General features: G+C 43.4%; 1 protein-coding gene across 1 annotated transcript in view; it reads right to left on the reverse strand.

Moving 5' to 3' along the window:
- The window catches only part of LOC126282075 (uncharacterized), a 112,501-nt gene that overhangs the window by 63,502 nt on the left and 31,761 nt on the right, over positions 1-17,238 (reverse strand). The window contains exons 3-4 of the mRNA XM_049981530.1: positions 16,574-16,688; positions 3,460-3,706 (exon numbers count right to left, since the gene is read on the reverse strand). Of these exons, the coding sequence (XP_049837487.1) occupies positions 3,460-3,706; positions 16,574-16,688 (362 nt within the window). The remainder of the gene's footprint in view (positions 1-3,459; positions 3,707-16,573; positions 16,689-17,238) is intronic.

Genomic DNA, 17,238 nt, shown 5'->3' on the forward strand with positions numbered 1-17,238 from the left:
TCCGGTTGCAGGATAAAAAATTAGTCACCTTGCAAATGAGCTCTCATTATCAGTTAATTAAGTAGCCTATCAATTTGATGTCAATAGCGTGCCGAGAAGCGAGTGGATGCGAGGGTGAGAGTACCACGGATACGCTTCGAGAGTTAAAGCGTCAACCAGGCGTTTTCTCGTTGTGGTGATATCTTTTAACGGAACCTACACGGGGCCAGAAGATCATAGTAATAAAATCGGCTATATTATCTAATTTAGAAAGCGATACGTAGTACGATAATGAAATTTAAAACTTCTCCCTGTTGGTATCTCGAGTGACTTTATATTTGACGAGATAGTTGGTTACTTTAAGAGAGAGTTCGAAAGCGGAGGCATCCTGTGACATAGGACGTCTGTGGGCTCTTACCACACCCTCATGATCCAAAAATGAATTTAACGGTATAGTACTGTGATGCAGCATGTAACAGATAGCGAAAGATATTTTTCTACCTGATGAAAGAATACTTAGAGGAACTATAGCTTATGCCATAGTGTTATACACGATTTTCACAAGTAACGATACTTTAGTGACGTGAGAAACGTGTATGTGGTCCGATTTCTTCAATTCTCGAAAATAACTAGTATGGACGGGAGGAATCTACATTTCACGTGAGAAATTCAAAGCGTAATGACAAAAAAAAAACATAGCGTTTAGGTTTTTTTTTGAACTGAGGAGTCCTCATCAGGGATGGGACAAGTGCTCGTGTTGACCTGACGTAGAGGCGAAACTCGGCCCGTGATGGGAAGCAGCTCCCATACTCGACGACTCTTCACATACACAATACATTCGGTAGTTGTGGCTCAACTAGACTGGGGGTGTCTGGAGGTGCTGGTCAGTTCTTTTTCATCTTGAGACACTGCGTTGATGTAAAACATTGCAATTGTAAAAAATATCATATGATAAATTTCCCATGTTTTTGTTGACTAGGATGCAACTAGTGACTCGCGAATAGGTATAAGCGTATTTCATTCTCGAATGACGTTGCTACAAAAGTCCTTGTACATAGGGGCAGTCGGACAGTGGGTCGTTGTTCTAATACTTTTATTACCCATCCTTATGTTCTTCCCACCAACAGCTGTTCCTATGTACATCAGTGACAGCTTGCTGTCCTCTCATTATTTACCATATAGGGCTATCGGCTAGACTGACTGGAGGAACTCTCTAGTGCCAGACTAGTGGGGAAAATATCATCCCCACTTCCATCAGGTGTTCACTTGTAGATTAGCAGGAAGCTACTCCCCAATACCTCAGTAATAAGTTCCCGTCCTGTTACAACCACAATCCATCCTTCCCATATAGGACTGTTGGATAGATTGGCTGGAGTATTTGGCCTGTGCTAGACTAATAGCGAACATATCCACTCCACATCTAGTAGTTATTATGGAGCAACTGTCTAGTGATCAATCAGTGGCAACTAAAATCGTTTAAGTAAACAATATTGGGCACTGCCCACCACCAAATCAGTCCTTTTACCCACTGATTTCCAGATGGTGAGGGGAGAGGGGAGTGGAGGAGTGGAGGAGTGGGGGAGGGCCAACTCGGTCTTCTGTTGGTGATGTTGTGAACTAGGGCAGTTGGCCTCCGAATCTCAAGGTAAACATACAAAATTTGATATTCGCAGCAATAAACTTGAATTCCGCGCCATTTTTCCTAAGGTAGCTATCTATGGTTATATCACAGGTGCTGAGGGGAGTGGAGGCGAAGTGTGGGAGGATCAACCTCTGGTGGTGGTGTTGTGAACTAGGTCAGTCGGTCTCCAGACCTTAAAGTGAGCACACTATGTTTGATATTCCTGCCAATAAATTTGAATTTTTCTGGATTTCCAGGCAATTCCAGGTGTAGGGGTGGTGGTGGGTGCAGTTGGTTAACGGAGGTAACCCAATTGAGGTATTTTCTCGCAAAAATTTGAACTTCCCCCTATGAAATCAGTGTAACATTGCCACATCTATGGGTGCCATCTGGGATCTGCCCTCTTGAATAAATTTGGCAACAATGCAGATGCCTGCTTTGTCCTACTGCTGCGGCTACCTCTTAAAATTCGTAGAGGAGGCAGTCAACACCTTCCTTCCTTCTACACGTAACTCGCAGAGAGACCATGACAGTAAAATAAGAGCGATGAAGCTCAAACGGCGAGTTACCAACAATCGTTCTATCCAGGCACAATTCGGAACTGGTATAAAGGGCCGAGCGGTTCTAGGCGCTTCAGTCCGGAACCGCGCGACTGCTACGGTCGCAGGTTCGAATCCTGCCTCGGGTATGGATGTGTGTGATGTACTTAGGTTAGTTACGTTTAAGTAGTTCTAAGTTCTAGGGGACTGATAACCTCAACTGTTAAGTCCCATAGTGCTCAGAGCCATTTGAACCAACTGGTATAAAAACGGGCAGTTGACAGCAGTACATGAGAGCCGCGCCGCTGTACTAGGCAAGGTCCTAGTGGAGGTGGTTTGCCGTTGCCTTCCTCCGAGCGTAATGGGCATGAATGATGATGATGAAGACGACACAATAACACCCAGTCATCTCGAGGCAGGTGAAAATCCCTGACCCCGCCGGGAATGGAACCCGGGACCCCGTGCTCGGTAACTGAGAACGGTACCGCGACACCAAGAGCTAAGGCGGCCGTTGAACATTGTGCAGGGTGGTTGTAAAAAATCTCGTGAAATAAGAGACAGAAATCACACGTGATACCGAAAATCTTACCAACAATTCAGCTGGCACAATTACAGTGCGTAGGGAGTAAAGACGAATGTTGTACAGTGGTCGTGCAGCCGCACGTATCTGCAGTCAGTGCTAAGCCACAGTTAAGGTGGCGACGCCGCTGGACAGTGGATCGCTGGAGACGAGTGAATTGGAGGGATGAATGACGCTATACGCTGTAGCAATCCGATGGAAAAGTTTCTGACATTGATGTGCTGTGGAAATGGTGTTACGGTATGGGGGTGATTTTCGTGTTTACGTTGTGGGCCCCCATATTGCGTTTAAAAGAACGCAACATGTTCTACAGCGTTCAGAACAGCTAGGGGACAATGACCTTCGGTATCGTCACTGCAGTACAACGCGTCATAAGGCTGCATCTGTGAGGCTACTGTCTGTGGTCAATAACATCACTGGAGTGGACTGACCTGCCCAGCATCCCTACCTAAACGCAGTGTAACACCTCTGGGGTGAGTTTTGATGTCGACTTCATTCCAGATCTCAGCAGCCAGCATCATTACATTCTCTGGTTTTGGTTCTCGAGGAAGAATGGCCTGCGATTCTTCCACTGACATTCGGACACTTCATTGGAAGCCTCTCAAGCAGATTTCAAGTTCGTCAGAATACGATTGGTTGACACACCCCATGTCAACGCCCATTAGCAGGTATCCGGAGATATTTGATCAGACTGTGTATGTTATCACAGTGGGTTATAAATGTAGGTAACAAGCACTCACCTCGAAGTAAGGAGCAGTGTACGCCAGCAACTTCAGGAGGTGACTGGTTGTGTGGCCCATGAAGCAGACAGGTGCGAACGACACCGCCACGTCGACCTTCCTGTTGTACTCTGGTCGCATAGACAGCAGCACGAAGATCAAGGTTCCGCCCATGGAGTGCCCCACGTAGGACACCTGGCCCGTCTGGCTGAGTGAGAGGATGTAGTCGATTGTCGCTGCAGTGTCGTAAACGGCCATCTCGTGAAAGCTGCGTAAATGAGACGCATTGTCATTTTACAGATCGGCCAAAAGATAAACATGAAACTGGATGATTTTCCGACATCGTCTTTACTCACAAACAGCATGCATTAAAGGTAATTATGCGAACAGCAGTATATACCTAGTTATCGAAACTGTAACTGCGTTAATGTCGAAAACTGTCTGTTGAACCCAATGAGATCGAAATAGAAATCAGCTGAGAAAGCCAGATACTCGTTCTCCTCTCGATTGAAAAAAAAAAGAAAAACTCCACGAGATTGTTAAAATACTAATGAACTTAAATGGGGTAGCACGTCAAACACGACGACTTGGAGCAGGTGAGGCACCACAGGGCATTTTAATTTCCGCTGTCTATACTCTTACAAATAAATTAATAAAACTTTGTCAGCATGACCAGGAAGGATTCAAGATTCACGTTCATAGCAGTGGAAGTTCAAAAACATAACAAAATAAACTTTTTGTAGATGTGAAATTTCCTCATTTTTTTCTGTTACTATTGGCTGAATTTGTTGCTATAGGTACACTTTCCTTCATAAGTAAGACAAATACTTGATGAATTTTACATAAAAACCACACTTACAACTGCATGAAACTGCAGAATTTTCCAAATTTATTAAAAACTGTGGTTGGGGTTGTTTTGGAGAAGGAGTCCAGACAGCGAGGTCATCGGTCTCATCGGATTAGGGAAGGACGGAGAAGGAAGTCGGCCGGGCCCTTTGAAAGGAACCATCCCGGCATTTGCCAGGAGCGATTTAGGGAAATCACGGAAAACCTAAATCAGGATGGCCGGACGCGAGATTGAACCCTCGTCCTCCCAAATGCGAGTCCAGTGTCTAACCACTGCGCCACCGCGCTCAGTGCAAAAAACTGTGGTAAAAATTCATTAACTATAAAATTTGAGTTTTTTCTAAACACGAAGTTTAAAATATAACACATCACTCATTTTTTTATAAATTCAATTAATTCTAGAGTTTCATACCCCTATAAGTATGGAATGTATGCTGTGCAAAATTCATCGAAGAATCTCTCTGACTTATGAATAAAAGTGTACCTACAGCAACAAATGCAACCAATAGTAAGGGAAACAATGATGAAACTTCACATGTAAAAGAAAAATTATTTTATTATGTTTTTGAACTTACACTGCTATGAGTGTGAATCCCGAATGCTTCCTGGTAATGCTGACAAAGTCTTATGAATTAGTTTGTAATGTCTTGTGGTGCCTCTCCTGTTCAAAGTCGGCCCGTTTGACGTCGTGCCCCCCCCCCCTCCCCCCTTAAAGATGTATGTTACACATATCGTCCTACGTCAACACCATTACACAATATACTCTGAGGTCACAGAAGTAGTTATGTAGCGATATGCACATATACAGATGGCGGTAGTATCGCGTACACAAGGTATAAACCGGCAGCGCACTTACGGAGAATTCATTAGTCCTCAGGTGGTTCGTCTGAAAAGGTTTCCGACGTGGTTATGGCCGCAGGCGGGAATTAACAGACTTTGAACGCGGAATGGTAGTTGGAGAATACCCTCAGGGTATTCAATGTTCCGAGACCCACGGTGTCAAGAGTGTGCCGTGAATACCAAATTTCCGGCATGGACAATGCAGTGATCAACAGCCTTCACTTAACGGGCGTGAGCAGCGACTATTAATCAAATTGCGTGCATATGGAGTATCGTCTCAATTGTGTGACTGGATTCGTGATTTCCTCTCAGAGAGGTCACGGTTCGTAGTGACAGACGGTAAATCATCGAGTAGAACAGAATTGATATCTGGCGTTCCGCAAAGTAGTGTCATAGCCCTCTGCTGTTCCGGATTTGCATAAAAGATCTACATGATAATCTGAGCAGCCCCCTTAGATTGTTTGCATCTGTTGCTGTAATTTACCGTCTAGTAAAATCCTCAGACGACCAGTTCCAATTACAAAATCATCTAGAGAGAATTTCTGTATGGTGCGAAGTGGCAATTGGCACTAAACAAAGAAAAATGCGATGTCATCCACATGGGTACTAAAAGAAATCCGATAAATTTTGGGTACACGATAAATCGCACAAGTGTAAGGGCTGTCAATTCGACTAAATACCTAGGAATTACAATTACGAGAAAATTCAATTTCAAGAATTTTGTTTTTAAAATTCAGTCTTGATCGCACCACGAACGTGCTGCAAGAACATACGTGACCGGTTTCGGTCATATCACATGACCATCATTAGACCTGTAATTTAATTTAGAAAGTAATAGAAGCCTTACTAGATTGGTAATAAAATATTACAAAATGCTTATAAAGATAAAATACAATAAGACTTGTTATACCCATGGCATCCTTCGAAGATGGTAGGTGGAGCACTCTTCTCAGCTGCTGTGATGTCACCTGGTGCCAGCAAGTGACGGGCATACGTGCGGCATACATGGTGCGATCAAGACTGAATTTTAAAAGGGAAAAATTTAAAACGTTTCTTGGCCGCTTTTCCAAAAATGTTTATTAAAATTTTTTATATTGGAAAGACCATATAGATAATGCTGTCGGGAAGGCCAAACAAAGACTGCGCTTTGTCGGTGGAACACTTTAGAAGAAGCGACAATCTCACTAAAGAGACAGCCTAATTACACTTGCCCTTCCTCGGCTGGAATATTGCTTACCAGGTAGGATTGACGGAGGACATCGAAAAAGTGCAAAGAAGGGCAGTTCGTTTCGTATTATCGCGCAGTAGGTTTGAGAGTGTCACTGATATGATGCGCGAGTTGGGGTGGCAGTCACTGAAACATAGGCGGTTTTCTTTGCAGCGAGATCTACTGTATTTATGAAATTTCAATCAGCAACTTTGTCTTCCGAATGAGAAAATATTTTCTTGACGCTTGTGTAAGATGGGAGAAATGATCATCATAAACAAATAAGAGAATTCAGAGCTCGAACGGAAAGATTTAGATATTCCTTTTTCCCACGCGCCACTCGAGAGTGGAATGGTAGAGAGGTAGGATGAAAATGGTTCGATGAACCCTCTTCCAGGCACGTAAGTGTGAATTGCAGAGTAACCATGTAGATGTAGTGTCAGTCTCACGGAACAAATTGTTCAAGTTCGCGAGTAAACAACGCGATACCAAAAGTTCTGAATTTTATCCCGTACATTAACACCTATTCCACACTTTACGGCACTTCTGAAACATTTTAGTACCGAAATGTAACAATATTAATAATTTTCAACGGAGCACATATCAATACGTCTGATCGTAGCCCCGACTCAGCTCTCTCTCCCTACAAAAAATAAGTTTCTAGCTGCCACAATTGCGAGAATATCCTAATTTCCGACTGGCAGAGAAACATCGCAGCCAATCGGAAGACAGCATCAACCCCGTTCAGTTCAATCAAAACTCGTCTTTGAAACAAAAAGTAAATTGCCAATATTAAATTTATAAAACCCAAAAATATAAAATTAATTCCATATTAACCAAACTATTTGTCTGAAATCATAATCTTATTTCCTCAGTACCATAAACTGACGAAGTAGTTTATGGTAAATTCCCCGTACAAATGACTTAACATACACGTGATTTTTGAACATTACTCAGGTGACCTGCTACTCCAATATGTAGTATAAAAACTTTACATAAAACAGTATTTCTTTCACGTCATAACAATAGCAGCTGTCATTGTCATTGTGGTCTTCAGTCCTGAGACTGGTTTGATGCAGCTCTCCATGCTATCTATCCAGTGCAAGCTTCTTCATCTCCCAGTACCTACTGCAGCCTACATCCTTCTGAATCTGCTTAGTGTATTCATCTCTTGGTCTCCCTCTACGATTTTTATCCTCCACGCTAACCTCCAATACTAAATTGGTGATCCCTTGATGCCTCCGAACATGTCGTACCAAACGATCCCTTCTTCTAGTCAAGTTGTACCACAAACTTCTCCTCTCCCCAATCCTATTCAATACTTCCTCATTAGTTATGCGACCTACCCATCTAATCTTCAGCATTCTTCTGTAGCACCACATTTCGAAAGCTTCTATTCTCTTCTTGTCCAAACTATTTATCGTCCATGTTTCACTTCCATACATGGCTACACTCCGTACAAATACTTTCAGCAACGAATTCCTGACAGTTAAATCTGTACTCGATGTTAACAAATTTCTCTTCTTCAGAAACTCTTTCCTTGCCATTGCCAGTCTACATTTTATACCCTCTCTACTTCGACCATCATCAGTTATTTTGCTCCCCAAATAGCAAAACACCTTTACTACTTTAAGTGTCTCATTTCCTAATCTAATTCCCTCAGAATCACTCGACTTAATTCGACTACATTCCATTATCCTCGTTTTGCTTTTGTGACGTTCATCTTATATCCTCCTTTCAAGACACTATCCATTCCGTTCAACCGTTCTTCCAAGTCCTTTGCTGTCTCTGACAGAATTACAATGTCATCGGCGAACCTCAAAGTTTTGATTTCTTCTCCATGGATTTTAATACCTACTCCGAATTTTTCTTTTGTTTCCTTCACTGCTTGCTCAATATACAGATTGATAATAGCAATAATTAGTAAACAATTAGGAAATTAAAATAATAAAGTAGGAAATAAGATTAACAATATTTTTACTGCATCTCCGCCACCTAGTGACCTCTATCGTGTCACACAGGCACTACATACACTCGAGCCATCTGACGCCCTCTGTCCAGCGCGTGACTCACACTGCTGCACGCCTGTTCACAGAACTCCCCTCTCAATAGGGTCGATGTACAGGCGTTGCGCCTCACAAGGTCGCAGGCACTCTAACCAACTGAGAACGATTAGAGTATTATGGGCGAGGTCCTCCAGCCACTTTTGAGATTTCGACGATGGAGCGCGAAAATTGGTCAGAATGTGGCACTATATCCCTCAGGAGAACATTTAACAACTCCATCTATCAACACTGAGCCGAATTGCTGCTGCATAAGGGCCAGAATGTGGCCCAACACGTAAATGACTTTCTCAGTTTCTGAAGTTCTTTCTCTCGCATAAATCTATCGGTATTTTTGAAATTGCAACCATATGCTTGTCTACATATACTATTGGCCATTAAAATTCCTACACCACAGAGATGAAGTGCAACAGAAGCAAAATTTAGCCGACAGGAAGAAGATGCGGTGATATGCAAATGATTAGCTTTTCAGAGCATTCACACAAGGTTGGCGCCGGTGGTGACACCTACAACGTGCAGATATGAGGAAAGTTTCCAACCGATTTCTCATACACAAACAGCTCTTGGCCGGCATTGTCTGGTGAAACGTTGTTGTGATGCCTCGTGTAAGGAGGAGAAATGCGTACCATCACGTTTCCATGTTTGATGAAGGTTGGATTGCGGTCTACCGCGATTGCGGTCCATCGTATCGCGACATTGCTGCTCTCGTTGGTCGCGATCCAATTTCTGTTAGCAGAATACGGAATCGGTGGGTTCAGGAGGGTAATATGGAAAGCCATGCTGGATCCTAACGTCCTCGTATCACTAGCAGTGGAGATGACAGGCATCTTATCCGCATGGCTGTAACGGATCGTGCAGCCACGTCTCGATCCCTGAGTCAACAGATGGGGACGTTTGCAAGACAACAACCATTTACACGAACAGTTCGACGACGTTTGCAGCAGCATGGACTATCAGCTCGGAGACCATGGCTACGGTTACTCTTGACGCTGCATCACAGACAGGATCGCTTGTGATGGTGTACTCAACGACGAACCTGGGTGCATGAATGGCAAAACGTCATTTTTTCGGATGAGTCCAGGTTCAGTTTACAGCATCATGATGGTCGCATCCGTGTTTGGCGACATCGCGGTGAACGCACATTGGAAGCGTGTATTCGTCATCGCCGTACTGGCGTATCACCCGGCGTGATGGTATGGGGTACCATTGGTTACACGTCTCGGTCACCTCTTGTTCGCACTGACGGCACTTTGAACATTGGACGTTACATTTCAGATGTGTTACGACCCGTGGCTCTACCCTTCATTCGATCCGTGCGAAACCCTACATTTCAGCAGGATAATGCACGACCGCATGTTACAGGTCCTGTACGGGCCGTTCTGGACACAGAAAATGTTCGACTGCTGCCTTGGCCAGCACATTCTCCAGATCTTTCACGAATTGAAAACGTCTGGTCAATGGTGGCCGAGCAACTGGCTCGTCACAATACGCCAATCATTACTCTTGATGAACTATGGTATCGTGTTGAAGCTGCATGAGCAGCTGTACTTGTAGACGCCATCCAAGCTCTGTTTGACTCAATGCCCAGACGTATCAAGGCCGTTATTACGGCCAGAGGTTGTCGTTCTGGCTACTGATTTCTCAGGATCTATACACCCAAATTGAGTGAAAATGTAATCAAATGTCAGTTCTAGTATAATATATTTGTCCATTGAATACCCGTTTATTATCTGCATTTATTCTTGGTGTAGTAATTTTAATGGCTAATAGTGTAGGTATATCAAATATACCGAGTTCCGTGCTAGTCGGGCAGTTCCTTTGTAGTGTGTGATTTATTTTTCCTTTCTTAGAGTGTTTTAGTCTCCCCATTCAAAGCGCACAGTGATAGCTTCTGTGGCTTACGTGGTGTAAAACAATAACCAGATGGTCGGTAAACGTCTACCACTGACGTAAATGAAGGCACTGGGCTGTGAGGATTGTTATTCGAATGTGCAGAATCAACGCAGTAAGATGTTTCAGCGTGAAGACGTGACAAAACAGAAGAAAAGACGCGTCTAGGTTAGACGTGCAGATATGCACACTGCAAATGAAATTGTCCGGTTTGTTGGGAGGACTGTCCAAAGCGTCTCAGAGGAATGGCGTGCCTCTCGCAGCAACGTAAAGTGGCGTAAGGACATTGGTCTTAAACTGGTCCTAGCCAGTATGGACGGGAGACAATTTTCACGCCCTGCCAATGAGGTCGGTTTTAAAACCAACAGGAATTTCTGCTGTCAGTAAGTGCTGCACTACTTTAATTAGTTTTCAGGTGCTCCGATCCTGCAAGCGACGTAACCGATCGCTGAGTAGGAAAGTAACTACAATCGCTCAGTAGATGAAAGCTATGACTAGATGAGATACCTATAGCATTTTACAAAGATTACACAAAACGACTTGCTCCCCTAGTAACGGTAGTTTATCGAAGATCGCTGGGGCAATGAAGGGTACCTAGTGACCGGAAAAAAGCCCAAGTTATTCTCCGTTGTATGCAGGGTCTTAAGATAGAAGCACATAATTATAGGCAGACATCGTTGACGTGAATCTGTTGCAGAATTATGCGACATGTTTTATGCTCAAGAATTGCGAGGTTTCCGGAAAACGAAAATCTCCTCTATAAAAATCTACATCGGTTCCACAAACAGAGATCTTGCGAAACTCAGCTAACTCTGTTCCTCCATGACATCTTAAGCGCTGTAGACGACGGCGCACATGTTGACGTCGGTGTTGACTTCAGGAAGGCATTTATTTGACACCGTCCAGCACAGCCGTTTCCGGAGTACCCCAGGGAAGTGTGATAGGACCGGTATTGTTTATAGTGTACATAAATGATCTAGTAGAAAGTGTCGAAAGCTCTTTGAGACTATGCGTAGCTGATGCGTTTGTCTATAAGAAAGTAGCAACGCCAAAAGACAGTACTGATTTTCAGAATGACCTGCAGAGGACTGATGAATGGTGCAGGCTCTGGCAGTTGACCATGATCGTAAATAAATGTAACTCATTGCGCATACATAGGAAAAACTCCTCTACTCTATAACTACACTGCTGATGACAAATTGCTGGAAACAGTACCTTCCGTAAAAAATCTAGAAGTAAATATCCAGAGCGAACTTAATTGGAATGGCCACTTGAAAGAAACAATTGAAATTCAGATGCTAGACTGGGATTCGTAGGATGAATCTAAAGGTAATGTAACTCAGCCACGAAAGAAGTGGCTTATAAGGCGCTTATTAGACCGATTCTTGAATATTGTTCGTCAATATGGGACCCTTAGCGAGTAGAACTGATAAGACGTGAAAAAGAAGATCCAACGACGAGCTGTGCGTTTCATTACAAAATCGTTCAGAAGGTTCGTGAGCGTTGCAGAGATGCTTAGCAGACGTTACAAAAAAGGCGTCGTGCGTTACGCAGAATTTTACTTCTGAAATTTCGAGAGAACAAATTTCTGGGAAAAGTCGGGCAACGTACAGGGTTCTTCTGAATGAGGGACCCATTTTCAAAAATTCTTACGTATTCAAGCACAAATCCAAAACGAACAAGCTTTATACCAATGAAGAGAGGAAGTTCCAAAGTACAATGAATTGAATACCCCTAGCTGTCAACGGGGACAGTTGAAAATATGTGCCTCAACCAGAACTAGAACGCTGGATCTCCTGCTTACATGGCAGATGTTCTATCCATCTTTTTGTTGTTGTTGTGTTTGGTCATTGCGGACATCACATGACATCCGTTCTAGTTCGTTGTTGATCCTTTCACTCAGTTTTTATTATAGAGGACAAACAGCTCTCTGACCGAATATTGAGCTACCGTGCCGGCGCTCCATCTGAGCCACCGACAACACAGAGCAAAGTGCGACTGCAGGGACTTATCTCTGGCACACCTCCCGTGAGATCCACATTCGCAGATTATTGTCCCACACTATATTCATATTGCCCCTGTCCATTATACTCATTACTCGCGGCTTTACTGCCGATTCCCGTAAGAGTTCGGGCACTGTGCATCCGCACAGAAGAAGATGGTCAAATGGCCGGTGAGCCTTATATATATATATATATATATATATATATATATATATATATATATATATATATATATATATATATATATGAAGATGGTATCTGTTCCTTCGGACATGCCCGCGAAAAGTGAGTCGCAAATTGCAGTGCAGCGGACATTTCGTACCAAATTCGGTATTCAACCACCAACTCGCGCGGCATTAGCTGTTGGTTTAAGCAGTTTAAACAGAACGGGAATGTGTGCAAAGGAAAAAGCACAGGGCGACCGCTTGTGTCAAAGGACGATATCCGACGGATTCAAGGAAGTTTTGTACTCAGTACCAGTAAGTCTACCAACAGAACCAACTCCAAGGAAAGTTCTGAGATGGCGTTTGCTGTACAAGCCCTACCGATTACAACTTGTGCAGGCTCTCAACCCCAATCACAAAGAGAAGCGTCTCGCATTTTCTTCTTATATGCTATCAAATATGCAGGATGAAGCAATTCTACAGCGATTAATTTTTAGCGATGAGGCGACGTTCCACCTTACCGGAAAAGTCAACAGACAAATGTTCACGTTTGGGGTTTGGAAAACCCACATTCACCATTGCAACACGTAAAAGTCTCACCGAAGATCAATATGTTCTGTGCCGTATGCCATACAAACGTTAATGGACAATTTTTCTTTCTGGAAAGAACTGTAACAGGATCATGTACCTGGATACCTGGACTTGTTGGAACAATGGCTGTTCCCTCAAGTTGTGCAAGATTGCCAGGACTTGCTTTTCCTACAGGATGGAGCTCGGCCCCATTGGCCCCGAGATGTACGAGGCTTTTTGAATGACTCCCTTGCTCAGTGCTGGACTGGTCGCAGGGCACTTGAAGACCTGACTCGACCCTTCTGACCACCGAGCTCTCCTGACCTCACTTCCTGCAACTATTTCTTATGAGTTTATATGAAGGAAGCTGCTTATGTCCCGTCTCCACCAACCACTCTGAACGATATGTGGAACCGGATCAGTGATGCCGCGCACTCAGTAACAGCAGATACGGTTTCGCGTTTGTGGGACGAGTTTGGCTACCGCATCGACGTTTGGTGAGCTGCCAACGCTGGTCAAATTGAACAATTATAACATTTATGACATTTCTAATTATGAAATAATTATTAAAAGTAACTAATTACAAATTATTAAATTTATTGAACTGTGTGCCCGACCGAGACTCGAACTCGGGACCTTTGCCTTTCGCGGGCAAGTGCTCTACCATCTGAGCTACTTCAGCACGACTCACGCCTGGTACTCACAGCTTTACTTGTGCCAGTATCTCTGCTGTGAGTACCGGGCGTGAGTCGTGCTGCGGTAGCTGAGATGGTAGAGCACTTGCCCGAGAAAGGCAAAGGTCCCGAGTTCGAGTCTCGGTCGGGCACACAGTTTTAATCTGCCTGGAAGTTTCATATCAGCGCACACTCCGCTGCAGAGTGAAAATCTCATTCTGATATCAAACATCTCAAACTTACTCTTTTCTTTGGTATCAAGCTTGTTCATTTTGGATTTGTACTTTGTACAAAATTTTGAAAATGGATCCATCGTTTAGAATAACCCTGCATTGCTTCCTCACATTTACATCTCACATAATGACCATGAGGAGAAAATTCGAGAAATTAGAGCTAATACAAAGACTTGCCGACAGTTATTATTCCAACATTTCATTCGCGAAAGGAAGAACAAGGTAAAAGTGATCAGTTACTGGTACCGGAATTGTTCTCCACCATACACCGATAGGTGGCTTGCAGAGTATGATACAGATGTAGATGCTGGAAGACGCAAGGGAGGAACTACTTCGGTTGGAGAGGGAGCAGGATCCTGGATGCTGTGAACAGGCAGTTGGTAATAGGGCTGCTAGGAGGAGCATACATTCAAACTGTTTCACTTCGTGTATCATTAGAATATTTGACCAACTGTCTGGGGTTAGTGGAAAGACGTTTCTTGTAGCTGCATCTGTAGGAAATATGCATCGGACTCAGTAGAAGCCTACGCCAGTTGTAAATTCAAATAAAAAGAAGGCTCTGCTGTTAGTTCCAATGGCTGACGTAAGCGCGAACAGTTGCAGCAAGTGTTGAGGAGTGACTACGAGGCCACTAGCATTGCGAAGCCTAGTCCAAGTTTGGCTCAGGTGACTGATAACATAGAACAATTATCTAGAAATAGTACAAAAAAATTGGATAGAGATTTAGGGTGGAGCTGGGAATAGCTTTCATAAGGATAGAGAACATGTCACAGGTGGTGACCTCGAAAAGATAGCTTCTCTGACTGTTGGCACAAACGTGAACCCCGTGCAGCTGTTTCAGTACGATGGTCGATCTCATCTTAATACACCTGTTGAGCGTACTAACATGGGGCTTCAGGAGCCACTAGAAACAGAACGTACAGCTCACATTGCAGCGGTGCCAGCTGAGTCTGTCGATAGATCGGTTTCAATAGGCATGAACTGCACCTGAATATGGGAGGTAGCCAAAGCTTATAGGTGACAGCGTAGTGGGTGGTGGGGGGATCACTCATGGAAATTTTTTTGTAGTAGTTGGCGTTAGAGCTGCACTTTTTTTAGACTGAAGTCAGCTGATAGGTATCACTGCTTAAGTGAAGTATTTCTGACAAATGAACGAACTTCAAAAAAAAAAAAATCATCTATATAAGTAATGACGAAATTAGCATATATCATCAAAATAGAATATCAGAGGTTTTTTGCATCAGTGAACATAAACTATGTTAAAAAATTATTAAATTTGATGCATATTGTCCATGTTGTATGACGTATAGTTAATCCAGTAACGTGATGCAAAGAAGAGCTTCCCTGACCACGCCCCCGCACGCGAACTGCTCAGCAGCAGCTCTGCGCAGCCAGGCTGCGTCCTGCATTGGGGCAGTGCAGCGGTGAGGGTGTGGGAGAGGGGTGGGGATGTGCACGGCACTCAGTACGCCAAATTATTTCCGGCAGTTGCAGACTTTTTATCAACACTTTATTGGGCTAAGAAACCGTTCATAAAATCATAGTTTAAATCTTGAAAGTGAGAGTTTAGCCCACGAGTATAAAAAAATTTAATGAGAACTATTGTTCCCACCGAACTCTAGGGTAACTTCCCTTGCTAATTAAAAAAATGTATATCCTTTATTTTTGTAGCACAAAAACATGTTAAACATTACATTTATATTTGTATTAGCTCATACTGACCTTTGAGTTCACTAAGGTGATGTACTATGTAACTTAGAGAAGCATGGTGGTACACACAAAGGTACATGACACTTGCTGCACATTTTTGTTCTATTTTCTATGTTCTTGGTGCTACGTTGGCCGCATCTTCTGCTTGTTGTACCTTTTGTAGGGAAATGAATTCCAACTTTCTCCAGACAAACTTCATCTGGCACTCCAGACACACCTCCTTTTGATGTTTGAGAATGAACAGGCCTTCCTCTTGTCTTACGACTTGAGAAGCCAGAGATAAGCTGCCTTGCAAAGTGCAATCTAAATGTTAGCTGGTCTGCTTCTGTCTTCTGTAGCTTCCACATAACGTAGGAATTGACAACTGCCAAATCCACAAGAAAGAAAAACAGTTTGTGCCACCACTTCCATGAACGACCTCTTCCAGCATACCGTTCACGCAGCTGATCAAATCTATCCACTCCTCCCATTATTTTATTATACTCTGCCACAGCCAATGGGCAGAATACTTCACTTCTGCTTCCATTTACTTACCTTGTAATATTTATGTAATGTTCAATCAAATCCGGCAAATATACACGAATACTATCTCCCCCGTAAATATAAAAGTAGATAAATACAACACAAGTCACTTCTCAGGCAAAAGGAAAGCACACTATCCAAAAAACGTTAAGTGGTCGAAACAGTGGCTCGTTTTCACGCGGGAACTGCGCTTCTGCATTGATTCACTCACAAGGTAGAAATACAACAGCTTTCGCCTAGCCGTTGACAATCTACACATAGTTAGCACTCTCTAACAGAGATGGTAGCACAAGTTAGAAATGGGAGGAACACGGATTACCACTGAACTTACACCGAAAACAACACCTATGGGTTAAAGGAACTCTATAGTCAATTTCGCACAAATTGTTAAAAAGTATTTCGACAGACATCACCTGAACATCCAGAACCGTATGGTTTCTGAGCTGAGTGTCCTGTGGGCCCTGGAGTAGGTGTTGCCTCGAGCGTTGGACAGCCACACGTCGTAACCGTCGGCGGCCAGCAGGCAAGCTGTGCAACACACACACCACACACTCCGCTCAGACAGCTGTGAGGCTCGTGGGAGGCGCCACACACATTCATTAGTGAGTGAGGCAGCCACACAAATGAACAATGCTTTCTCTTTGATTACACAACTTAAAAATACAAGTAATTAATGCGTATTCACCGCGTCGAAGTGATGCAAGCAACAGCAGTAGCCACTGTTCACGCAGCAATGAACTTTGGAACATACACAGGTGAAAAAAATCATTGCGAATGCTGTCCACTGCGTGACTGAATACCTGTTGGCGTTGCAGGTATGTAACTCGCTAAAGAAAGTATATAAGCGGAGTGCAGACGAATTCTAACAACAATATGGTCTGCTAAGGGAGAAATCTGACGTAAGCTGTTTGGACAAAAGACAGCTTACGAGATTTTTTTTCCCCTACCTCCGATCGGTCGCGAAGTTAAAATCTCAGTGATAATCCTATTAAGCTCTGTGCAAAAGTGTTGCGTAATGTTTTTCGTATGCCCGTGTATCACATTATTTCGCCCTTTTCAGTTCTGGGCGTATAGTGAG

This window comes from Schistocerca gregaria, chromosome 7, assembly GCF_023897955.1.
Source record: "Schistocerca gregaria isolate iqSchGreg1 chromosome 7, iqSchGreg1.2, whole genome shotgun sequence".
NCBI classification, from domain to species: Eukaryota; Metazoa; Arthropoda; class Insecta; order Orthoptera; family Acrididae; genus Schistocerca; species Schistocerca gregaria.